We start from the raw sequence: 25,618 nt of genomic DNA, 5'->3' as shown, positions 1-25,618 counted from the left end.
TCAGTCGTAATGTGGCTAATAGGCAAGCTTATCTATTTATGTAGCTATTTATTTAGCAAGCTAAAAACATGGAGCCTAATGTTAGCTAGCTAACTGCTGGGAGGATGTTATGTCATTGGACAAGTGTCGGACTTTTTCCCCCCATTTCATTTTTCTGTGGCTACAGCTAGAGATGCCGGAGTCATTTGGTTAGCTAGCAAGAAATGTGAATCACTTTGCTAGCTAACTATGCTGAACTTGAACGACTTATCCACAGTTGGCATATCTCTTTAGTTGTCAATCAAATGTATTTGGCACCGATCAAATGGGCGGGCAGGCAGGCAAGTTTCCATTAAGTTGTCAAAACGTGGGTTGGGACTAGCTTTGAGACACAACATTGGGAGTCTGTGTATTGTTTGGACTCCCTGAGTTGTGCATCGTTCTGGTGGCTGGTGATGGAAAATAACCCTACCACAAAATAGCTGGCTTCAACAAAAAAAGTTTCCTGTCAACAAAGGCATATGTATAATCTCTAAGAACTCTCAGTGGCGACCTGTCATTCAGGGCAGGTGGGGCAGGCATTTTCAGCTAAAAAATAAATACAAAATTGGGTTGCCTGTTCTGCATGTTATTTTGACATTAATACGTGTCACATACAGTGAGGAAAAAAAGTATTTGATACCCTGCTGATTTTGTACGTTTGCCCATTGACAAATAAATGATCAGTCTATAATTTTAATGGTAGGTTTATTTGAACAGTGAGAGACAGAATAACAACAAAAAATCCAGAAAAACGCATGTCAAAAATGTTATAAATGTATTTGCATTTTAATGAGGGAAATAAGTATTTGACCCCCTCTCAATCAGAAAGATTTCTGGCTCCCAGGTGTCTTTTATACAGGTAACGAGCTGAGATTAGGAGCACACTCTTAAAGGGATTGCTCCTAATCTCAGTTTGTTACCTGTATAAAAGACACCTGTCCACAGAGGCAATCAATCAATCAGATTCCAAACTCTCCACCATGGCCAAGACCAAAGAGCTCTCCAAGGATGTCAGGGACAAGATTGTAGACCTACACAAGGCTGGAATGCGCTACAAGACCATCGCCAAGCAGCTTGGTGAGAAGGTGACAACAGTTGGTGTGATTATTCGCAAATGGAAGAAACACAAAAGACCTGTCAATCTCCCTCACCTCGTGGAGTTGCAATGATCATGAGAACGGTGAGGAATCAGCCCAGAACTACACGGGAGGATCTTGTCAATGATCTCAAGTCAGCTGGGACCATAGTCAACAAGAAAACAATTGGTAACACACTACGCCGTGAAGGACTGAAATCCTGCAGCGCCCGCAAGGTCCCCACTGCTCAAGAAAGCACATATACAGGCCCGTCTGAAGTTTGCCAATGAACATCTGAATGATTCAGAGGAGAACTGGGTGAAAGTGTTGTGGTCAGATGAGACCAAAATCGAGCTCTTTGGCAGCAACTCAACTCGCCGTGTTTGGAGGAGGAGGAATGCTGCCTATGACCCCAAGAACACCATCCCCACCGTCAAACATGGAGGTGGAAACATTATGCTTTGGGGGTGTTTTTCTGCTAAGGGGACAGGACAACTTCACTGCATCAAAGGGACGATGGATGGGGCCATGTACCTTCAAATCTTGGGTGAGAACCTCCTTCCCTCAGCCAGGGCATTGAAAATGGGTCGTGGATGGTATTCCAGCATGACAATGACCCAAAACACACGGCCAAGGCAACAAAGGAGTGTCTCAAGAAGAAGCGCATTAAGGTCCTGGAGTGGCCTAGCCAGTCTCCAGACCTTAATCCCATAGAAAATCTGTGGAGGGAGCTGAAGGCTGCTGGGTTTGTTTCAACCCAACACACTGGGTTGTTTTAACCCAGCAATATATTCTAATTTACCCAGCAGTTGGGTCAAGCACTCAACCCCAACCAGCTGGGTTGAATTAACCCAATGCTGTGTTTGAACAATATTGAGTCAACGCTGGGTTGTTGAAATTACCCAGATTGGGTTATTTTTAACCCAGCATTTTTTTTAGAGTAACAATAATTCATTTGGAAAAATTATATGAATTGCCACATTAGGCATAACTCAATTTCTACCTTTTAAGATGCCAAAACAGAAATTGATTTCAGTATCCCACATTTTTGTTTTCTTATTGTTTCAATGAATGCATTCAACAAGCTTTGGAAGAAGGTGTCACGTCTCCTCCCATTGCTCCCCTCCGGCACTCTGATTCGCCGGTCTACTGAGCCACCGGTCTAAACGCACCACCTCGGCAACACCGGAATGGAAACCCAACGCACAATAATCACCTCCAGCGCACCTGCACCTCATCATCTCATCACCACCCCTATATAGCCCTGGACTGTTCAGTGTTGTGTTGTGTGTGATTGTTAGTGTCATGTCGTGTACTCGCTTTTTGTTGTTCTCTTGCTCAGTGTTAAGTAAACCTTTACATTGCTGATTCCTGCGTCTGCGTCCTGCCTCTTCGTATCCTCAGTACTCATCACAGAATCACACACCAATCACGAAGATGGATGCAGCAGGTAATCCTCCCGGAGTTTCCCAGCGCCTCGACCAGCACCAGCAGCAGATTGCCCAGCTGAACGCCGCCATTCAGGAAGTGCTCCAAACGCTGCATAAACTGACCATCGCTCCGGTTCCACCACAGTGAGCGGCGAGTGCACCCAGTCCACCTCCTCCCGTGCTATCACCAACGTCTGAGGGACCCCTCGCCCTGCCGGAGCGCTATGACGGGAAAACTACGAAATGTAGAGGCTTCCTGCTACAGGTTTCACTGTATCTGATGCGTCAGTGTGGGGCATCTCTATCGGACCAAGCCAGGATAGCGCTGGTGATTTCACTGCTGAAGGGAAAGGCGCTGGATTGGGCCACGGCAGTCTGGGAAGGAGTTGAGGCCACGGCGCTTCCCTACTTCACCTTCCTCGCTCGGTTCAGGGTGGTGTTCGATCATACCACGGAGGGATAGGACGGTGGTGAGTGTCTCCTCCGGCTACAACAGGGGGCCGCGTTCGAGTACGCCCTGAGCTTTTGCACGGTAGCGGTGTCTTCCGGCTGGAATGAGCGTGCTCTGCGCATGGCCTTCAGGAGAGGCTTACGGGAGGACATCACAACGGAACTCGCATGTCGGGATAACGAGATGGACCTTGATACCCTCATCGCCTTTTCCATTCGTCTTGACGACATGTTGAGAGACCGACGGCGTTCCCAACACCTCCCGGAGCCTCGACGCTCACCCCATCGGAGCTATGGAAGCCGCACTGCCTCCGAGTCCTAACAAATGGAGGTGGGCAGCACCCCCTACACCACCACGGACCACAGATCTCCTGGTGGCTCCCTATTTAGGCGGTATGACTCCCATCGCCGCTCCGTGAGTGTTAATATAATATAATATAATATAATATGCCATTTAGCAGACGCTTTTATCCAAAGCGACTTACAGTCATGTGTGCATACATTTTAGATAAAGGGTAGGAGACAGGTTAAAGAAGGATTTTTAAGCCTTGAGACAGATTGTGTGTGTGCCATTCAGAGGGTGACAAAAGGTTTAGGTGCCTTTGAACGGGATATAGTAGTAGGTGCCAGTTTGAGTGCGTCAAGAACTGCAACGCTGCTGGATTTGTCATGCTCAACAGTTTCCCGTGTGTATCAATAATGGTCCACTACCCAAAGGACATCCAGCCAACTTGACACAACTGTGGGAAGCATTGGAGTCAACATGGGCCAGCATCCCTGTGGAACGCTTTCGACACCTTGTAGAGTCCATGCCCCCGACGAATTGAGGCTGTTCTGAGGGCAAAAGGGGGTGCAACTCAATATTAGGAAGGTGTTCAGTGTACTTTTTACCAGGGCCCATAGGGCTATATAGGGATAGGGTGTTCCGTCATCACCTGTCACCAAACCATTGTTTTTAGTTCCCCTAACGGTGAATGGTTCTTCCTTCTCTTCGCTTTCCACGACAATGATAGATTCCGGATCCGCGGGGAACCTTATAGATAGGCAGCTGGTCTCTGAATGGGGGTTGACCACCGTGCCACTGCCTTCTCCGCTACACGTCACCTTGCTTTCAGTTTATTCTGTCCTACCGCTCAGGATCCCAGAATGTGAAAGCCGACTCACTCTCTAGGATGCACCATACCGGAGAAAGGAAGGATCTGGGGGGTCCTATCCTGCCTCCGTCTCTCATCGTGGCACCTGTCGTTTGGGATGTGGATGAAGATATCCGCCTGGCGGCTCCGGAGGACCAACGCCTGCCAACGCCCCTCCGGGGCGCATGTATGTACCCACCCTTATGGCAGGGCACTCCGGTATGACGCGCACCCTACATAATGTTTTTTTGGTGTAGGGTTTGTGGTAGGGTTATTTTCCAGAACCATTCACAACTCAGGGAGTCCAACCACTACACAGACTCCCGATGTGTCCCAAAGCTAGGTTGGGACCAATGACGTATATAAACCCTGGATTGCTGATGCTACGTATTGGCCATTAAGAGGCTTTGAAGCCACCGGTCGGCCATATTGGCACTCCCTAGTAGGAGCAGTCCTCCATAGGAATGAATGGAATTCTACAGCATTTCGATTAAATGTTTCAAGGACAACATTACATGTATTCAAGTCAGTGGTGTAAAGTACTTAAGTAAAAAATACTTTAAATTACTACTTATGTAGTTTTTTGGGGTATCTGTACTTTACCTCACTATTTATGGTTTTGACAACTTTTACTTCACTACATTCCTAAAGAAAATAATTTACTTTTTACTCTATACATTTTCCCTGACACCCAAAAGTACTCGTTACATTTTGAATGCTTAGCAGGATAGGAAAATGGTTCAATTCACACACTTACAACCTGGTGCGTGTCCGAGAGGGGGACGAGAGGAAGACAGCATTCAGCACAACCACGGGCATTACGAATACCTGGTGATGCCTTACGGTTTGATGAATGCTCCATCCGTCTTCCGGTTCTTTGTGAACAAGGTGTTTCGGGACATGCTTGGTCGCGGTGTAGTGGTCTACATCGATGACATTCTGGTGTATTCTGCTACGCACGCCGAGCATGTGTCCCTGGTTCGCAAAGTGCTGGGCCGACTGTTGGAACATGACCTGTATGCCAAGGCAGAAATGTGTCTGTTTTTCCAACAGTCCGTCTTCTTCCTCGGATACCGCATTATTACCTCAGGTGTGGAGATGGAGGGAGATCGCATTTCAGCGTGCGTAATTGGCCGACTCCAACCACGGTAAAGGAGGTGCAGCGCTTTATTGGCTTTGCCAACTACTATCGAAGGTTTATCCGGGGCTTTGGCAAGGTCGCAGCTCCCATCACCTCTCTGTTGAAGGGTGGGCCGTCCCGGCTCCGCTGGTCTGCTGAGGCTGACAGGGCCTTCAGTAACCTGAGGGTTCTGTTCACCTCAGCCCCGGTACTGGCCCATCCTGATCCATCACTACCGTTCGTAGTGGAGGTGGATGCGTCTGAGGTAGGGATAGGCGCTGTCCTATCTCAACGCTCAGGCACGCCACCCAAGCTCCGCCCCTGTGCGTTCTTCTCCAAGAAGATCAGCCCGGCGGAGCAGAACTACGACGTTGGTGATCGGGAATTGTTGGCTGTTGTCAGAGCCCTGACCGTGTGGAGGCACTGGCTCGAGGGGGCGAAACACCCTTTCCTCGTCTGGACGGACCACCGTAACCTGGAGTACATCTGGGCAGCGAGGAGGCTGAACCCTCGCCAGGCCAGGTGGGCCCTATTCTTCACCCGGTTTGATTTTACACTGTCTTACATCCCGGGTACGAAGAACGTGAAGGCAGACGCACTCTCACGGCTGTATGACACAGAGGAGAGGCCCATAGACAATACCCCCATACTCCCGGCCCCCTGCGTTGTGGCGCCGGTAGTGTGGGCGATGGAAGCGGACATAGAGCGGGCGTTACGCACAGAGCCATCTCTTGTTTGTGACCGTCTGATCTATTGGGCACACACGTCCCCCTCCTCTGGTCACCCAGGTATCAGCCGTACAGTGCGCTACCTGACCGGAAAGTACTGGTGGCCTACCTTGGCTAAGGACGTGAGGGTGTGTGTCTCCTCCTGCTCGGTGTGCGCCCAGAGTAAGGCACCTAGGCACCTCCCAGCGGGTAAGTTACAACCCTTACCAGTTCCACAACGGCCATGGTCCCACTTTTGTGTTGACTTTCTTACTGATCTTCCCCTCTCTCAGGGTAACACCACCATCCTGGTCGTTGTGGACCGCTTTTTCAAAAGCCTGCCGCCTCCTTCATCTGCCTGGTCTCCCCACGGCCCTGCAGACTGCTGAGGCCCTGTTTACTCACGTCTTCCGGCACTACGGGGTGCCAGAGGACATAGTGTCTGACCGGGGTCCCCAGTTTACATCCAGGGTCTGGAAGGCATTCATGGAACGTCAAGGGGTCTCAGTCAGCCTGACCTCTGGGTTTCACCCCGAGTCTAATGGGCAGGTGGAACGGGTGAATCAAGATGTGGGTAGGTTCCTGCGGTCCTACTGCCAGGACCAGCCGGGGGAGTGGTCGGTGTTCTTGCCATGGGCCGAATATGCCCAGAACTCTCTCCGCCACTCCTCCACTAACCTAACGCCATTTCAATGTGTTTTAGGTTATCAGCGGGTTCTGGCACCGTGGCTGGCATCAGAGCCAGACTGAAGCTCCTGCGGTGGATGACTGGTTTCGGCGAGCGGAGGAGACGTGGAACGCTGTTCACGTCCATCTCCAGCGCGCCGTGCGTCGCCAGAAGGCCAACGCTGACCGCCACCGCAGTGTGGCCCAGGTCTTTGTACCGGGTGATCAGGTCTGGCTCTCGAACCTGAATCTGCCCCTCCGCCTGGATAAACTAGGTTACCTATAGGTTACTACTCCCTTCAGATTATCTTATTAACCCCTCGTTCCATGTGTCTCTCTTCAGGCCGTTGGTGGCTGGTCCGCTCCAGGAGTCTGAGGTGCGGGAGGTCCCTCCACCCCCTCTGGACATCGAGGGGTCCCCGGCGTACTCCGTCCGTTCCATCCTGGATTCGAGGCGTCGGGTGGGGGGCCTTCAGTACCTCGTGGAGTGGGAGGGGTACGGTCCGGAGGAGCGGTGCTGGGTCCCAGTGAGGGATATCCTTGTCCCTCCCTGTTGTAGGATTTCCACCGTCGCCATCTGGCTCGCCCTGCTCCGAGTCCTCCTGGCCGTCCCGGAGGCCGGTGTCGGCGCGCTGCTGGAGCTGCACGTCAAGGGGGGGGGGGGTACTGTCATGACTTCCTCCGAAGCTGCCTCCTCTCCTTGTTAGGGTAGGCTTCGGCATTCGTCGTCACCGGCCTTCTAGCCTCTGCCGCTCCTCATCTCATCATTCCACTTGTTTTGTCTTGTTTATTACACACACCTGGTTAATATCCTCTCATCAGTACCTGTATAAGTGTACAATTCACACAATAAAACAATGAATGTGCAAGAATTGTAGGGAGACAGTGGAGCACATTCTGGACACATTAGAGCGGCGCACAATTGGCCCAGCGTCGTCCGGGTTTGAACAGGGTAGGCTGTCATTGTAAATAAGAATTTGTTCTTAACTACCTTGCCTAGTTAAATAAAGATACAATTCTAAATAAATAAAATTATCTTCACAACATTTTCGTCGTTGAATATTACATTTAAAAAGGATAGCCTAGTAGTGGTTTAACACTCAAATATATTCCCTATTTCTTCAGAAATTTCCAGTTTGCCGACTGAGGTAAAGAAACTGAGGAGAGCAAGGTAAGTGCAAGGTAATTTTCCTCATACTACTGCACCTCCGTCACTAGGTCGTGTCACGCCATTGTTATGAGCGTTCTATAGACTTCTCAGCCATAGTGGCTCCCAAAAGTTGAGTGATGCCCAGGTGCTAATGATTGTTTAGTCTAAATTACACTATAGTGGCATGGAAATATGATGCAATTCCTAATGTAGGCAAATAATTAGTAGGAAACAACTTTTAGGAAAACTTTTTGTCATCATTATGATGTCTTCAAATGTACTTTAGGGTAAATCCATTTGAATTCAGTCACATTTTGACAGCACCCCTTTGTTAGGGTGGAGAGACATGTACAGTATCTTTGTGTGAGGTGACCATGTAGGCCCTCAACACATAAAATATGTTGGTGTGCCCCAGCCCAATAGTAGGCCTAATAAACTGCTCTATGGGCAGCCCAGTCCCATGCTAAGCCCACACGGTGGCATCCCGCATGTGTTCCTTTAGTGGAAACCAGTAACACACAATATACATATTTTTAAGTGTGAACTAACATTGAATGGGAGCAGAAATACCTATGATTTCATCTAAGGTCACATCCAGAGTGTAGACAACCACATTGCTTGTAAATCAAATCACATTTTATTTGTCACATACATGTGTTTAGCAGATGTTATTGCGGATGTAGCGAAATGCTTGTGCTTCTAGCTCCAACAGTGCAGTAATATCTAACAAGTAATATCTAACTATTTCACAACATATACCCAATACACACAAATCTATTAAGGAATTGAATTTATGAATATATACATATACAGTTGAAGTCGGAGGTTTACATACACCTTAGCCAAATACATTTAAACTCAGTTTTTCACAATTCCTGACATTTAATCCTAGTAAAAATTATGTCTTAGGTCAGTTAGGATCACCACTTTATTTTAAGAATGTGAAATGTCAGAATAATAGTAGAGAGAATTATTTATTTCAGCTTGTATTTCTTTCATCACATTCCCAGTGGGTCAGAAGTTTACATACACTCAATTGGTATTTGGTAGCATTGCATTTAAATTGTTTAACTTGGGTCAAACGTTTCGGGTAGCCTTCCACAAGCTTCCCACAATAAGTTGGGTGAATTTTGGCCCATTCCTCCTGACAGAGCTGGTGTAACTGAGTCAGGTTTGTAGGCCTCCTTGCTCGCACACGCTTTTTCAGTTCTGCCCAGAAATGTTCTATAGGATTGAGGTCAGGGCTTTGTGATGGCCACTCCAATACCTTGACTTTGTTGTCCTTAAGCCATTTTGCCACAACTTTGGAAGTATGCTTGGGGTCATTGTCCATTAGGAAGACCCATTTGCGACCAAGCTTTAACTTCCTGATTGATGTCTTGAGATGTTGCTTCAATATATCCACATAATTTTCCTTCCTCATGATGCCATCTATTTTGTGAAGTGCACCAGTCCCTCCTGCAGCAAAGCACCCTGACAGCATGATGCTGCCACCCCCGTGCTTCACGTTTGAGATGGTGTTCTTCGGCTTGCAATCCTTCCCCTTTTTCCTCCAAACATAACGATGGTCATTATAGCCTAACAGTTCTATTTTTGATTCATCAGACCAGAGGACATTTCTCCAAAAAGTACGATCTTTGTCCCCATGTGCAGTTGCAAACCGTCGTCTGGCTTTTATATGGCGGTTTTGGAGCAGTGGCTTCTTCCTTGCTGAGCGGCCTTTCAGGTTATGTCGGTATAGGACTTGTTTTACTGTGGATATAGATACTTTTGTACCTGCTTCCTCCAGAATCTTCACAAGGTCCTTTGCTGTTGTTCTGGGATTGATTTGCACTTTTCGCACCAAAGTATGTTCATCTCTAGGAGACAGAACGCGTCTCCTTCCTGAGCTGTATGACGGCTGCGTGGTCCCATGGTGTTTATACTTGCGTACTATTGTTTGTACAGATGAACGTGGTACCTTCAGGCGTTTGGAAATTGCTCCCAAGGATGAACCAGACTTGTGGAGGTCTACCATTTTTTCTGAGGTCTTGGCTGATTTCTTTTGATTTTCCCATGATGTCAAGTAAAGAGGCCCTGAGTTTGAACGTAGGCCTTGAAATACATCCACAGGTACACTTCCAATTGACTCAAATGATGTAAATTAGCCTATCAGAATCTTCTAAAGCCATGACATCATTTTCTGGAATTTTTCCAAGCTGTTTAAAGGCACAGTCAACTTAGTGTATGTAAACTTCTGACCCACTGGAATTGTGAAACAGTGAATTATAAGTGAAATAATCTGTCTGTAAACAATTGTTGGAAAAATGACTTGTGTCATGCACAAGGTAGATGTCCTAACCGACTTGCCAAAACTATAGTTTGTTAACAAGAAATTAGAAAAACAAGTTTTAATGACTCCAACCTAACTTCCGACTTCAACTGTATGGACAAGCAATGACAGAGCGCATGGACTAAGATACAGTAGAATATGATAGAATAGAATACAGTATATACATATGAGATGAGTAGTGCAAGATATGTAAACATTATTAAAGTGACTAGTGTTCCATTTCTTAAAGTGGCCAGTGATTTCAATAGGCAGCAGCAGCCTCTAATGCGCTAGTGAAGGCTATTTAACAGTCTGATGGCTTGAAATAGAAGCTGTTTTTCATTCTCTCGGTCCCAGCTTTGATGCACTTTTACTGACCTCGCCTTCTGGATGATAGCGGGGTGAACAGGCAATACTTGGAATGATGGCTTTGACAAAACAAGTACACTCATGAATACATTAAATATATTTTTTAAGTGCTTCTCTCTTGTTCCATGATCAACTAGTCAATGATCAACACAATACATTGATCCGCGAAGACCACTACAGTAGACCTCATGGTCTGGTACCAGATTATTACCGGCCTAATGCGATAGGTGGTGATCAAAAATGACATGCAATTTAATTGGGTCTTCAGCATGTCCATTATGTTTCTCTTCATGCTCATCCGGGCCATCGTGGAAAGTATTGACTGTACATCCGGTTCGCCTGTCAAATACCAGTGAGCGAGCCGCACAGCCCCACAATAATGTGGCTCATTGAAAGACAGGCGGTCAGACAGTAGCTACATTTTGTTTTTCACAACAGATTGCTCTGGTCGAATAAGAATTTAAGCCCTCCCCATCAATTGATTTAAAGAGACGTTTTGAAATTGACATTTGTCATTGCTTAGCATTCATTTCTGAAAGAAAATGGCCGATGTAGAGACTGGTGGCGCTGCCCCGGAGAAGAGCCTGGATGATTTCTTTGCCAAGAGGGATAAAAAAAAGAAGAAAGAAAAGGGAGGCAAGGGAAAAGAAGCCCCATCTGGGCCCACACCAATTGTATTGAAAAAGAACAAGAAGGAAAAGGAGAAGTTCGGCACGAAAAATGAAAATCAAGATGCGCAGCCGGAGAAGGTAACGTTAGCTAGCGCCGCGCTAGCTAGTAGTTAGCAGTTGGATCATGGCCGATGTAGCTACTAGCCGATGTAGCTACTAGCTAGCTAGCCAACTCAATATGTTGCTAGCTAGCTAGTTTGCCTGCTAACAGTGACGACTCGTGGCTGTTTAGTAATAAACCATGGCTGGCTAGTTATTATATTATACTGGCTTAACACACGACTTCTGGGGATAAATATTTAAGGTTAGCTAACTAGTTCCTCAAACAGCAATCCAATAATTGAGTTCGCTAGCTAGCCAGCAAGCTCAATACTTATTCCAGATGTTAAGCAGACATGTCTAGGTAACTTTAGGCCGCGAAAGTGTCAACTTTCTCGATTGGTCAACGTTAATCAGCTAGCTAACTGACTAGTGGCTATTATGTTTTCAAAAGGTGAAAACTGTCACACATTGGATTAAGTCTAGGCTAGGGCGTAACGTTAGCTAGCTAGCTAGTCAGCAACATGCATCGTGACGAATTGTAATATTGTTGGTGAATATAGCCAGCAACATATGCCTCGTGACGAATGTGAATATAACTAGCTTGCCAACTAGCTAATTAATTTTGACAAAGCTGTACATTTGGAAGATTAGTAATGTTGCTAGCTAGTTGGCACGATTTTCTAGATGCTTAGGCCTCTAATATTATTCTCAGAATTTACAGATGGTTAGCCTGGGAAATGGGGACTCCAGCTGTTAGACTCATAACCTTTCTTGTGCAGAAAAATGTACTGAGAGTATAATTTACTGGTGATAATGTTAGTAAGTAGCATTTGCAGCAGGTAACGTTAGCTAGTTACCAAATACACATTTTATTATGATTCTGATTGATAACCGCTCAACAAGCCTAGGCAGCTGATATAGTGCATGGGCGATAGATCGGCACTATCAGCTGCCTAGGGTAACTGTCAACCAGTCCCCTCTCAGGGATACCTAAGCTAATTGATATTCTGGGTGTCACCCTGGTGTGGTTCTGTGCTGAGGTTGACACTCATTCCAGAGGCGTTGTGATAATATGTTGTGATCACCGCCCAAAGTCAGGGCGTGGCCTGTATCCAGATCCTAGTTTCTAGTTATTTGGCACCTTGTGACATACGTTCCTTTTCATGGTCAAAGTTTCAAATAAAATCAAATGTTATGCAGTTTTAAGAAAAATAAATGTTACGTCAAAAATAGATGAGTAAAAATTAAAAAACAACTAAAGAGCAGCAGTAAAATAAAATAACAGTAGGAAGGCTATATACAGGTGGTACCGGTACAGAGTCAATGTGCAGGGGCACAGGTTAGTCGAGGTAATATGTACATGTGGGTAGAGTTAAAGTGAGTGGCGCAGTGGTCTAAGTGGCCACTAGAGATCCTGGTTCGAATCCAGGCTCTGTCGTAGGGAGACAATGCAAGTAGTCCGGGTAGCCATGATTAACTCTTCAGGAGTCTTATGGCTTGGGGGTAGACGTTGTTAAGAAGCCCTTTGGACCTAGATTTGGCGAGAGAACAGTCTATGACTAGGGTGGCTGGATTCTTTGACAATTTTTTGGTCCTTCCTCTGACATCGCCTGGTGTAGAGGTCCTGGATGGCAGGAAGCTTGGCCCCAGTGATGTACTGGGCCATACGCACTACCCTCTATAGTGCCTTGCGGTCGGAGGCAGAGCAGTTGCCATACCAGGCAGTGATGCAACCAGTCAGGATGCTCTCGATGGTGCAGCTGTATAACTTCTTGAGGATCTGAGGACCCATGCCAAATCTTTTCAGTCTCTTGAGGGGGAATAGGCATTGTCATGCCCTCTTCACGACTGTCTTGGTGTGTTTGGACCATGATAGTTTGTTGGTGATGTGGACACCAAGGAACTTGAAGCTCTCAACCTGTTCCACTACAGCCCCGTAGATGAGAATGGGGGTGTACTCAGTCCTCTTTTCTTCCCTGTAGTCCACAATCATCTCCTTTGTCTTGATCACGTTGAGGGAGAGGTTGTTATTCTGGCACCACACGGCCAGGTCTATGATCACCTCTGTATAGGCTGTCTCATTGTTGTCGGTGATCAGGCCTACCACTGTTATGTCGTCGGCAGGAGGGGACTGAGCACGCACCCCTGAAGGGCCCCCATGTTGAGGAGCAGCGTGGTAGATGTGGTGTTACTTACCCTTACCAACTGGGGGCGGCCCGTCAGGAAGTCCAGGATCCAGTTGCAGAGGGAGGTGTTTAGTCCCAGGGTCCTTAGCTTAGTGATGAGCTTTGAGGGCACTATGGTGTTGAATGCTGAGCTGTAGTCAATGAATAGCATTCTCACGTAGGTGTTCCTTTTGTCCAGGTGGGAAAGGGCAGTGTGGAGTGCAATAGAGATTGCATCATACAAATTGAAGTGGGTCTAGGGTTTCTGGGATAATAGTGTTGGTGTGAGCCATGACCAGCCTTTCAAAGCACTTCATGGCTACAGACGTGAGTGCTACGGGTCGGTAGTCATTTAGGCAGGTTAGTGTTCTTGGGCACAGGGACTATGTTGGTCTGCTTGAAACATGTTGGTATTACAGACTCAGTCAGGGACATGTTGAAAATGTCAGTGAAGACACTTGCCAGTTGGTCAGCGCAGGCTCGGAGTACGCGTCCTGGCAATCCGTCTGGCCCTGCGGCCTTGTGAATGTTGACCTGCTTAAAAGTCTTACTCACATCGGCTACGGAGCGCGTGATCACAAAGTCACCCGGAACAGCTGATGCTCTCATGCATGCTTCAGTGTTGCTTTCCTCGTTACGAGCATAGAAGTGATTTAGCTCGTCTGGTAGGCTCGTGTCACTGGGCAGCTCGCGGCTGTGCTTCCCTTTGTAGTCTGTAATAGTTTGCAAGCCCTGCCACATCCGACGAGCATCGGAGCCAGTGTAGTACGATTCAATCTTAGTCCTGTATTGACCTTTTGCCTGTTTGATGGTTCGTCGGAGGGCATAGCAGGATTTCTTATAGGTGTCCGGGTTAGAGTCCCGCTCCTTAAAAGCGGCAGCTCTAGCCTTTAGCTCAGTGCGGATGTTGCCTGTAATCCATGGCTTCTGTTTGGGGTGTGTACGTACGGTCACTGTGGGGACGACATCATCAATGCACTTATTGATGAAGCCAGTGACTGATGTGGTATACTCCTCAATGCCATCGGAAGAATCCCGGAACATATTCCAGTCTGTGCTAGCAAAACAGTCCTGTAGCTTAGCATCTGCATCATCTGACCACTTCCTTATTAACCGAGTCACTGGTGCTTCCTGCTTTAGTTTTTGCTTATAAGCATGATAAATTGAGATTGACATGATGACAACGCAAATGTATGAACTATGAAGCCTTGGATTGCTAAACCATCAGTTAGTGGGGTGTGTAACTGATAAGCTGTGTGTGCTCTGTCTGCAGGAGGATGAGGAGTGGAAGGAGTTTGAGGCAAAGGAGGTGGACTACAGTGGACTCAGACTGCAGGCTCTGCAGATAAGGTAAGTCTGAACATAAGGAGGGAACAGGGTCACATTCATTCAGTGGGCAGAAAACAGTACGCACTACCCTGATGACATGTTAAACGTCTGTACTAGTGGCACATTTCTGTTGAATGGGTTTTCTCTGGCGATTGTGGCAGTGATGAGAAGGAGGAAGAGGAGTATGAGGAGGAGTTCGGTGAGGATGGAGAGATCATCCTGGTTAGTGGAGACAAAATTTCTGGGCCCTGGAACAAATCTGGCGCCCCGCCTCCAGCCGCTGCACCTGTTGGTGGGTATACCTCTCTCCACTCTACGTATCACTTCCACATTCTCTTATTGTAGTATAAAAAGGGTTACTCTAATAGACATTTTGGCAATTAATATGAATTACTAATGATGAGCCTTGCCCCTTGTTTTTCATCTCTGCTGTCGTCTCTACAGAGGTGGAAGAGGTGCCTGAGTCCAAGCCTTCTGGGGTGTACCGCCCCCCAGGTGCCCGACTGACTACCACAAAGCGTGGCCCCAACCAGGGGCCCCCTGAGATCTTCAGCGACACACAGTTCCCGTCACTCGGGGCCGGCTCCAAGCATGTGGAGACACGCAGGTGAGTGCACCTCAACTTCAGATATCGCATGCTTCTGTAGGCTATTTGTGCAAGGGATAAGAAGCAGTGCTTGACTTGGGCAGGAGCTAACCGGAACTGAGTACCGGCACCTCAGATTTCCTACTGCTTGAGCTCTTGTTCCTCTTATAGAATAAGTATAAACAGGACCAGCAACCAAAATGAGTACCGGAACCTATTTCAGTCCAAGTCAAGCACTGATAAGAAGTACAGTGAGGGAAAAAAGTACTTGATCCCCTGCTGATTTTGTACGTTTGCCCACTGACAAAGAAATGATCAGTCTATAATTTTAATGGTAGGTTTATTTGAACAGTGAGAGACAGAATAACAACAAAGAAATCCAGAAAAATGCATGTCAAAAATGTTATAAATTGATTTGCATTTTAATGAGGGAAATAAGTATTTGACCCCCTCTCAATCAGAAAGATTTCTGGCTCCCAGGTGTCTTTTATACAGGTAACGAGCTGAGATTAGGAGCACACTCTTAAAGGGAGTGCTCCTAATCTCAGCTTGTTACCTGTATAAAAGACACCTGTCCACAGAAGCAATCAATCAATCAGATTCCAAGCGCTCCACCATGGCCAAGACCAAAGAGCTCTCCAAGGATGCCAGGGTCAAGATTGTAGACCTACACAAGGCTGGAATGGGCTACAAGACCATCGCCAAGCAGCTTGGTGAGAAGGTGACAACAGTTGGTGCGATAATTCGCAAATGGAAGAAACACAAAATAACTGTCAATCTCCCTCGGCCTGGAGCTCCATGCAAGATCTCACCTCGTGGAGTTGCAATGATCATGAGAACCGTGAGGAATTATCCCAGAACTACACGGGGTGATCTTGTCAATGATCTCAAGGCAGCTGGGACCATAGTTCTACCAAGAAAACAATTGGTAATACACTACCCTGTGAAGGACTGAAATCCTGCAGCGCCCGCAAGGTCTCCCTGCTCAAGAAAGCACATATACAGGCCCGTCTGAAGTTTGCCAATGAACATCTGAATGATTCAGAGGAGAACTGGGTGAAAGTGTTGTGGTCAGATGAGACCAAAATCGAGCTCTTTGGCATCAACTCAACTCACCGTGTTTGGAGGAGGAAGAATGCTGCCTATGACCCCAAGAACACTATCCCCACCGTCAAACATGGAGGTGGAAACATTATGCTTTGGGGGTGTTTTTCTGCTAAGGGGACAGGACAACTTCACCGCATCAAAGGGACGATGGACGGGGCCATGTACCGTCAAATCTTGGGTGAGAACCTCCTTCCCTCAGCCAGGGCATTGAAAATGGGTCGTGGATGGGTATTCCAGCATGACCCAAAACACACGGCCAAGGCAACAAAGGAGTGTCTCAAGAAGAAGCACATTAAGGTCCTGGAGTGGCCTAGCCAGTCTCCAGACCTTAATCCCATAGAAAATCTGTGGAGGAGCTGAAGGTTAGAGTTGCCAAACATCAGCCTCGAAACCTTTATGACTTGGAGAAGATCTGCAAAGAGGAGTGGGACAAAATCCCTCCTGAGATGTGTGTAAACCTGGTGGCTACAAGAAACGTCTGACCTCTGTGATTGCCAACAAGGGTTTTGCCACCAAGTACTAAGTCATGTTTTGCAGTGGGGTCAAATACTTATTTCCCTCATTTAAAATGCTAATCAATTTATAACATTTTTGACATGCGTTTTTCTGGATTTTTTTGTTGTTATTCTGTCTCTCACTGTTCAAATAAACCTACCATTAAAATTATAGACTGATAATTTCTTTGTCAGTGGGCAAACATACAAAATCAGCAGGGGATCAAATACTTTTTTCCCTCACTGTAATCAGGTAGGCCTATTTTATGACTTTTCCACTAGATCAGAGCATGACATTTTTCCCTTTCATGCTGAGTGGTTATTGAAAGCGAGAGCGCTGGAAAGATTTTCCAAATACATTGAGGAACTATTGTAATTCTCAATGGATGTAAAAACAGACTTTGTTTGCTTGCTGTTTGAGGTGAAGAAAACATTACTTTGAGAAGCTCCACAGGTCATTAGTGGTGGTTAAGCCAATCAGAAATACTATCAGATCCTCAAATGAGCACATTTATATGCCTTTATTTGCGCGCAGGCCAGGTAGCCTATAGGCCAACTTCTAGGCCAGGTAGCCTATAGGCCAATTACTAAATTGACAACTCGTAAATGGAATGAAATAAACCAAAACTTGTTTCTCACAAGCGTAGCATAGTTTGTGCTCTCTGCAAACAATGTGTCCACGCCGACAAATATAACAGGAAGACTGGAATAATAATATCGAATGCATTAACAGAAATTACTGTAACAAACGTTGTAGATTAGGACCTAAAGGTAAATGTACTACTGGTGTTATATGTAATGGGAAATTGATATACACTAACAATTCACACAATTGAGTTATGAAACGAATGTGCACAAATTTGCGGGAGAAAGTACATTGTGCGTCTGGGTGCATGGTCAGTCCGACGTCTGCATTGGCCATGCAGCATTTGCGGTGATACGGCCTCGGCAGAAGTCAGGGTAGTCATATTTCTTGTGCTTCGCGGAGTAGTGCAGAGCTGTCGTCAACCAATCATGTCAGTGCAGAGCTGTACAGAGCCCTTTGGGAGGTGCATGGCAATGCAGTACGGAGCTCGATTTGGCCTCTGTATGCCTCTGGAGGCGCCGCAATTGCTTCACACCCTCCATATGGAGCCTCTGACCACAATTTCAGATCAAGCATAAATTAGCGTTTAGTCTAGGCCTCCGCAATGGATTAGTTCAATGAGATGGGCGCAAATATATGTGTGTGTGTGTACAGTGCATTCGGAAAGTATTCAGACCCCTTGACTATTTCCACATTTTGTTACGTTACATCCTTATTCTAAAATTGATTAAATTCATGTTTTTCCTCAACAGTCTACACACAGTACCCCATAATGACAAAGTGAAAACAAGTTTTTTTGCAAATGTATTAAAAATAAAGAAAACTGATACCTAATTTACATAAGTATTCAGACCCTTTGCTATGAGACTCGAAATTGAGCTAAAATGCATCCTGTTTCCATTGATCAACCTTGAGATGTTTCTACAACTTGATTGGAGTCATCAATGCATGTCATAGCAAAAGCCATGAGGTCGAAGGAATTGTCCGTAGAGCTCTGAGACAGGATTGTGTCGAGGCACAGATCTGGGGAAGGGTTCCAATAAATTTCTGCAGCATTGAAGGTCTCCAAGAACACATTGTCCTCCATCATTCTTAAATGGAGGACATTTGGAACCACCAAGACTCTTCCTAGAGCTGGCCAAACTGAGCAATCGGGGAACAAGGGCCTTGGTCAGGGAGGTGACCAAAAACCCAATGGTCTCTCTGACAGAGCTCCAGAGTTCATCGGTGGAGATGGGAGAACTTTCTAGAAGGACAACCATCTCTGCAGCACTCCAATAATCAGGCCTTTATGATAGTGGCCAGACGGAAGCCACTCCTCAGTAAAAGGGATATGACAGCCCACTTGAAGTTTGCCAAAAGGCACCTAAAGACTCGCAGACCATGAGAAACCAGATTCAATGGTCTGATGAAACCAAGATTGAACTTTGGCCTGAATGCCAAGCGTCACGTCTGGAAGAATCCTGGCACCATCCCTACGGTGAAGCATGGTGGTGGCAGCATCATGCTGTGGGGATGTTTTTCAGTGGCAGGGACTTGGAGACTAGTCAGGATGGAGGGAAAGATGAACGGAGCAAAATACAGAGAGATCCTTGATGAAAACCTGCTCCAGAGCACTCAGGACCTCAGACTGGGGTGAAGGTTCACCTTCCAACAGGACAACAACCCTAAGCACACAGCCAAGACAATGCAGGAGTGGCTTCGGGACAAGTCTCTGAATGTCCAGAACCCAGACTTGAACCCGATCAAACATCTCTGGAGAGACCTGAAAATAGCTGTGCAGAGACTCTACCCATCCAACTTGACAGAGCTTGAGATGATCTGCAGAGAAGAATGTGAGAAACTCCCCAAATACAGCTGTGCCAATCCTGTAGCATCATACCCAAGAAGACTCGAGGCTATAATCCCTGTCAAAGGTGCTTCAACAAAGTACTGAGTAAAGGGTCTGAATACTTATGTAAATGTGATTTATGTTTTTATTTTGCAAAAACTTCTAAGCCTGTTTTTGCTTTGTCATTTTGGGGTATTATGTGTAGACTGAGGGGGGGAAAAAATAATTTAATCAATTTTAGAATAAGGCTGTAACGTAACAAAATGTGGAAGTAGTCAAGGGGTCTGAATACTTTCTGAATGCACTGTATGTTACTGCTCGCCTAAAACAATCTCGGTCGACCAACAGCCTAACGACCAAACAATCGACCAGTCGACTAATTGGGGTCATCTCTAGTGCACTCCAAAAAAAAATCTTGAGGCAAGTCGAATTTCGAAAGCCGAAGTCTACGCCCTTCATCAGTGATTGGTCATCAGTACTACTCCTAATATGAGTGGGAACATGAAGTGTGTGTAGTCTTTCAGCGAGAGATTACTAGTTTTCATGCACATTTTTGTGTGACTTTTTTGACTACGCGACAGACTTCCTCGACAATAACATCAATTCATGCCAGATTTCATGAATTATCTTGATTTAATTCAGACAATTTTTAGGAAGTTTTTCTGGCTGTTGCTGCGGTGGCACGAGGGACAAACAACAGTAATATTTGTTCTTGTTTTTCAAGCGGAGGTCTTTAAGGGGTATGCAATCAGACGTCGCTTCGCCTAGCCGAGTTCTGCTAGAAGCGAACTAAACCTATGTATGCGGACGCCTTTAGACACATGCAAAGGTGGGCACACATACAGTGTAGAAACGTCTTTTTATTTTTTTAATATGTCCAATGCTTGGGTTTCAGGGACAGGGAGATGGAGAAGACCTTTGAGGTTGTGAAACACAAAAACCGTGGCCGAGAGGAGGGCGGCAGTGGGGCTTCCCTGCAGCAGTTGGAGCTTGGTAACCAGTACGCCATCCTGGGGGACAAGTAGTGCCCTGCACAGCCAGCGTGGTCTTGCCCAGCTGACAGATGGCGCTGAACTACAGCACAGTTCTGACAACGAACTGGCGTTGCTGCCACCACAACACTGGACCTTCTCTCCTTCTCACACACCAAAGCACAATACATACAGTATACATACAAACACCTCACACAGTCAACCATATACACTGAGACACACACACACACTTTACATTTACACAGACACTATGTCAATGCATTCATGTATATACATTACATACACAAAGCACCTGGTTGGCAAAACTGAAGGACTACATCCAAAAGGGCTGTGGCAACAGGGATCAACTGAAACAAAACAAATATAAAGTCTATATGACAGCAGCAACAACAGCAAAGGCAACGTTAGGTTGTCTTTTGTGGATTGTATTCAGAGCAGCAGTTGTATGGTACAACTTCTCTCTGAACTTCAACTTTCTTTGATAAAGCCACAGAGGATCGAAGAAGACAAATTGGGCAAGATGAATTTACGGAGTGTTGAGAATGGATATATTTTTTGCTAGATTGTTATATCCCGAACTGCACATGGTTTGTAATTGTTGGGGTGTGTTGGAGTTATGGTTTGGGCAAGTGAGCGGCGACTACCTGAGTTGAGCGGGCCTTTGCTGTTATTGGTGGTGAGTGGGGCAAACACCAGCCCTGCAAAAGAGTGAACCACCAGGCTCTTTCACTTAGAAACTTTGTTTTCCTCAAGAAAGGGACTCCTGCAAAGATCTGTGGACACGGGAGAGAAGTTATGGTCCTCATTCAGAATTACTATTTAAAAGTGGCCTTACTGTAAAGAGAAACTGCTTCGTCCTCTGGAGAGAAACCTGCTTGTCGTCTCATGGGCTGTTGCCTGCCTTCTGGATCTCACCACTTAAAGGGCAACCAACCATCCCAGTTCAATAATGTAGTGCTGAGTTGTAGTTTGTCAGAAGATTACACCGACTGTCCTTCATATCCACTGTTTGACTTGCTCACCCTTTTTTATTTGATTATTAACATTGGCAAACCATTATTAAAGGTCCTCTTTTCTAATCTGAAGTCATTCCTTTGGTAGATGACTTTTTTTTAAGCATTCTGAGGATTCGGTCCTGAGTTTTGTCATTTTTGTTTTACTTTGAGGGCTGTTTCTCCACCAGTGTTCATGTACTTACATCATTGTGTAGAGGTGGGACAGAGGGGAAGTAGACTGACATTGTTACAGCTGCAAAGACATTAGCTACAGCGTCCCAAAAATGACCCTTCTGTACTTAATGCCTGTAATTGACCACAGTAAGTACGGTCTGTCATACTGCTGTCCATTTTTGATTACATACAGTGCATTCGGAAAGTATTCAGACCTGTTGACTTTTTCCACATTTTGTTACGTTACAGCCTTATTCTAAAATGGATAACAACATTTGTTTTCTTTATCAATCTACACACAATACCCCATAATGACAAAGCGAAAACACGTTTTTAGATTTCTTTTTACAAATAAATACCTTATTTACATAAGTATGCTGACCCTTTGCTATGAGACTTGAAATTGAGCTTATGTGCATCCTGTTTCCATTGATCATCCTTGATGTTTCTACAACTTGATTGGAGTCCACCTGTGGTAAATTCAATTGATTGGACATGATTTGGAAAGGCACTCACCTGTCTATATAAGGTCCCACAGTTGACAGTGCATGTCAGAGCAAAAACGAAGCCATGAGGTCGAAGGAATTGTTGGTACAGCTCCGAGATGGGATTGTGTCGAGGCACAGATCTGGGGAAGGGTACCAAAACATTTCTGCACCACTGATGGTCCCCAAGAACACAGTGACCTCCATCATTCTTAAATGGAAGTAGTTTGGAAGCATCAAGATTCTTCCTAGAGCTGGCCGCCCACCCAAACTGAACAATCGGGGGAGAAGGGCCTTGGTCAGGGAGGTGATCAAGAACCCGCTGGTCACTGATAGAGCTCCAGAGGTCCTCTGTGGAGATGGGAGAACCTTTCAGAAGTACAACCATCTCTGCAGCACTCCACCAATCAGGCCTTTATGGTAGAATGGCCAGATGGAAGCTACTCCTCAGTAAAAGGCATATGACAGCCCACTTGGAGTTTGCCGAAAGGCCCCTAAAGGACTCTCAGACCATGAGAAACAAGCGGCAAGGTTTTTCAGCGGCAGGGACTTGGAGACTAGTCAGGCTTGAGGGAAAGATGAACGGAGCAAAGTACAGAGAGATCCTTGATGAAAACCTGCTCCAGAGCGTTCAGGACCTCAGACTGGGGTGAAGGTTCACCTTCCAACAGGACAACGACCCTAAGCACACAGCCAAGACAACGCAGGAGTGGCTTCGGGACAAGTCTCAATGTCCTTGAGTGGCCCAGCCAGAGGCTGGACTTGAACCTGATCGAACATTTTTGGAGAGACCTGAAAATAGCTGTGCAGCGATGCTCCCCATCCAACCTGACAGAGCTTGAGAGGATCTGCAGAGAAGAATGAAAGAGACTCCCCAAATACAGGTGTGCCAAGTTTGCAGCGTTATCCCAAGAAGACTTGAGGCTGTAATCGCTGCCGAAGGTGTTTCAACAAAGTACTGAGTAAAGGGTCTGAATACTTATGTAAATGTGATATTTTAGTGATATTTAATACAGTTGCAAACATTTCAAACCTGTTTTTGCTTTTCATTATGGGGTATTGTATATAGACTGAGAAAAAACAAAACAATTTAATCCATTTTAGAATAAGACTAATGTAACAAAAGGTGGAAAAGGTCCAGGGGTCTGAATACTTTCCAAATGCAGCGTGTCTGTTTGCTTTCTCTTATATTCTTTGCTTCAGTCCAAGGCATTGAAGTTTGCCTTGTTCTGAAGCATGGAACTCACTCCTCTTTCTCCGTCCTCCCCGTAGAGATTGATGCCTTTTTAAGGTTCTCCAAAAATGAGGTATATTATTTCAGCACTTATTGAAATGTTTGTAGAGCAGGTCTCTGACATGTAACCCTGGTCCTGGAGAGCTTCAGTCAGTGGCTGCTGTCTGACTTTTTCTTTTTGGGCTTCAAACCACCTGATCTGTCTCCTCTCATGAACCAATGAGGTTATCACAAAGGTCAGGTGGTTTAGATTAGAATAACCATGTTTGCATTTCCTTAGGTTGAACAGAGGGTTAGAACTAAGAAGAGCTGCAGTTGTGTTCATACATTTTTGTCAAAGCCAATCGAAATGAGATGTAGAATTGGCAAATGGATGTTCAGAGTTGTGGAGGGCACTGTAGCACGTGACGCATTCTATGGTCCTCTGCCAAAACATTATGGGTGGAAGTAGTGAAAATGTCTACTGAGGACTCTTAGTCGAAGAACAGTTTAACAAAAAATAAACAGTAATCCTTGTGAAGGGTGTCCTGTCTGAGTTCTTAACCTGGAAGTAGCTGTTTGTTACAGGTAAGCTAGATGTTCAAGTAAAAGGCCACACTGAGAAACCAGTCTGCATGAGTACTGGCAACTGGTAAGTACTGCATTTCAGTAAGCACAATAATGCACATGGTCTAATTAATTATATTTTTGAGCACCATCTTGGGTTGAGCCTTAAACGTCATTACAATTTAAAATTGGAAAAAGTTCAAACCACTTTAGGCTCAGGTCTTATTTTTTGGACAAATCTTTGGTAAATATAGGGAGTGGACTAGGCACATTTATGACATTATCAGAGACCACAGATTTATTTTTTCCCAATGCTCTTCATTGGCTTCCTTTCCTTGTCTCTGTCTCCACAACTTCATGACTACTGACCACAAAGAACTAGTCATAACATGAGTAGTCATAAAGAAGAGGAGGCAAAGAGAGGAAGCCAATAGGACTCGTGAGTACCGGGACCTAGCCAAAGACTGCTACAGGTGCAAACAATATGTAAATCTATTGTCTTTCATCTGGTGCAAAGGCTTATTAAATATTAGCTGAGTTTACTCAACTCCACATTATAAATTGGGTGGTTCGAGCCATGAATGCTGTTTGGCTGAAAGCTGTGGTATACCACAGGTATGACAAAACATGTATTTTTACTCTTCTAATTACTTTGGTAACCAGTTTATAATAGCAATAAGGCACCTTGGAGGTTTGTGGTATTTTTTACATTTTTTAGTCATTTAGCAGACACTTATCCAGAGCAACTTCCAGTTAGTGAGTGCATAAATTTTTCATACTGCCAATATACCACAGCTAAGGGCTGTATCCAAGCACTCCGCCTTGGTATGTTGGCCATATACCACACCCCCTTGGGCCTTATTGCTTAAATATACAACAGAGTTGAGTGGCAACGAGTGTGGGCCGACTACATCGAGTCGCTGTCAGTCAATATATGTAAAAATGTCCATTAATGCTTTCCATGTACAGTGCCTTCGGAAAGTATTCCGACGCCTTCACTTTTCCCATATTTTGTTATGTTACAGCCTTATTCTAAAATGGATTAAATAAATAAAACATCCTCACCAATCTACACACAATACCCCATAATAACAAAGCGAAAACAGTTTTTTGTTGTTGAAATTTTTGCAAATGTATATAAAAATAAAAAACAGAAATACCTAATTTACATAAGTATTCAGACCTTTTGCTATGAGACTCGAAATTGAGCTCAGGTGCATCCTGTTTCCATTGATAATCCTTGAGTTGTTTCTACAACTTGATTGGAGTCCACCTGTGGTAAATTCAATTGATTGGACATGATTTGGAAAGGCACTCACCTGTCTACAGTGGGGGAAAAAAGTATTTAGTCAGCCACCAATTGTGCAAGTTCTCCCACTTAAAAAGATGAGAGAGGCCTGTAATTTTCATCATAGGTACACGTCAACTATGACAGACAAATTGAGAATTTTTTTCCAGAAAATCACATTGTAGGATTTTTTATGAATTTATTTGCAAATGATGGTGGAAAATAAGTATTTGGTCACCTACAAACAAGCAAGATTTCTGGCTCTCACAGACCTGTAACTTGTTCTTTAAGAGGCTCCTCTGTCCTCCACTCGTTACCTGTATTAATGGCACCTGTTTGAACTTGTTATCAGTATAAAAGACACCTGTCCACAACCTCAAACAGTCACACTCCAAACTCCACTATGGCCAAGACCAAAGAGCTGTCAAAGGACACCAGAAATAAAATTGTAGACCTGCACCAGGCTGGGAAGACTGAATCTGCAATAGGTAAGCAGCTTGGTTTGAAGAAATCAACTGTGGGAGCAATTATTAGGAAATGGAAGACATACAAGACCACTGATAATCTCCCTCGATCTGGGGCTCCACGCAAGATCTCACCCTGTGGGGTCAAAATGATCACAAGAACGGTGAGCAAAAATCCCAGAACCACACGGGGGAC

The 25,618-nt window shown here is 45.4% G+C and overlaps 1 protein-coding gene across 1 annotated transcript; it reads left to right on the top strand.

Moving 5' to 3' along the window:
* Positions 1 to 10,774: 10,774 nt before the first annotated feature.
* Positions 10,775 to 21,315, top strand: LOC121550050 (protein CDV3 homolog). The gene is made up of 5 exons (XM_041862150.1): positions 10,775 to 11,182; positions 14,585 to 14,661; positions 14,802 to 14,932; positions 15,085 to 15,247; positions 20,140 to 21,315. The coding sequence occupies exons 1-5, from the start codon at positions 10,976 to 10,978 to the stop codon at positions 20,267 to 20,269; spliced, it is 708 nt and encodes a 235-aa protein (XP_041718084.1). The 5' UTR covers positions 10,775 to 10,975; the 3' UTR covers positions 20,270 to 21,315.
* The last annotated feature ends 4,303 nt before the right edge of the window (positions 21,316 to 25,618 follow it).

The sequence above is a fragment of the Coregonus clupeaformis genome, chromosome 34 (assembly GCF_020615455.1).
Source record: "Coregonus clupeaformis isolate EN_2021a chromosome 34, ASM2061545v1, whole genome shotgun sequence".
In the NCBI taxonomy this organism is placed as follows: Eukaryota; Metazoa; Chordata; class Actinopteri; order Salmoniformes; family Salmonidae; genus Coregonus; species Coregonus clupeaformis.
The sequence above is the reverse complement of the archived record's forward strand: the minus strand, read 5'-3'. Positions and strand labels throughout refer to the sequence as shown.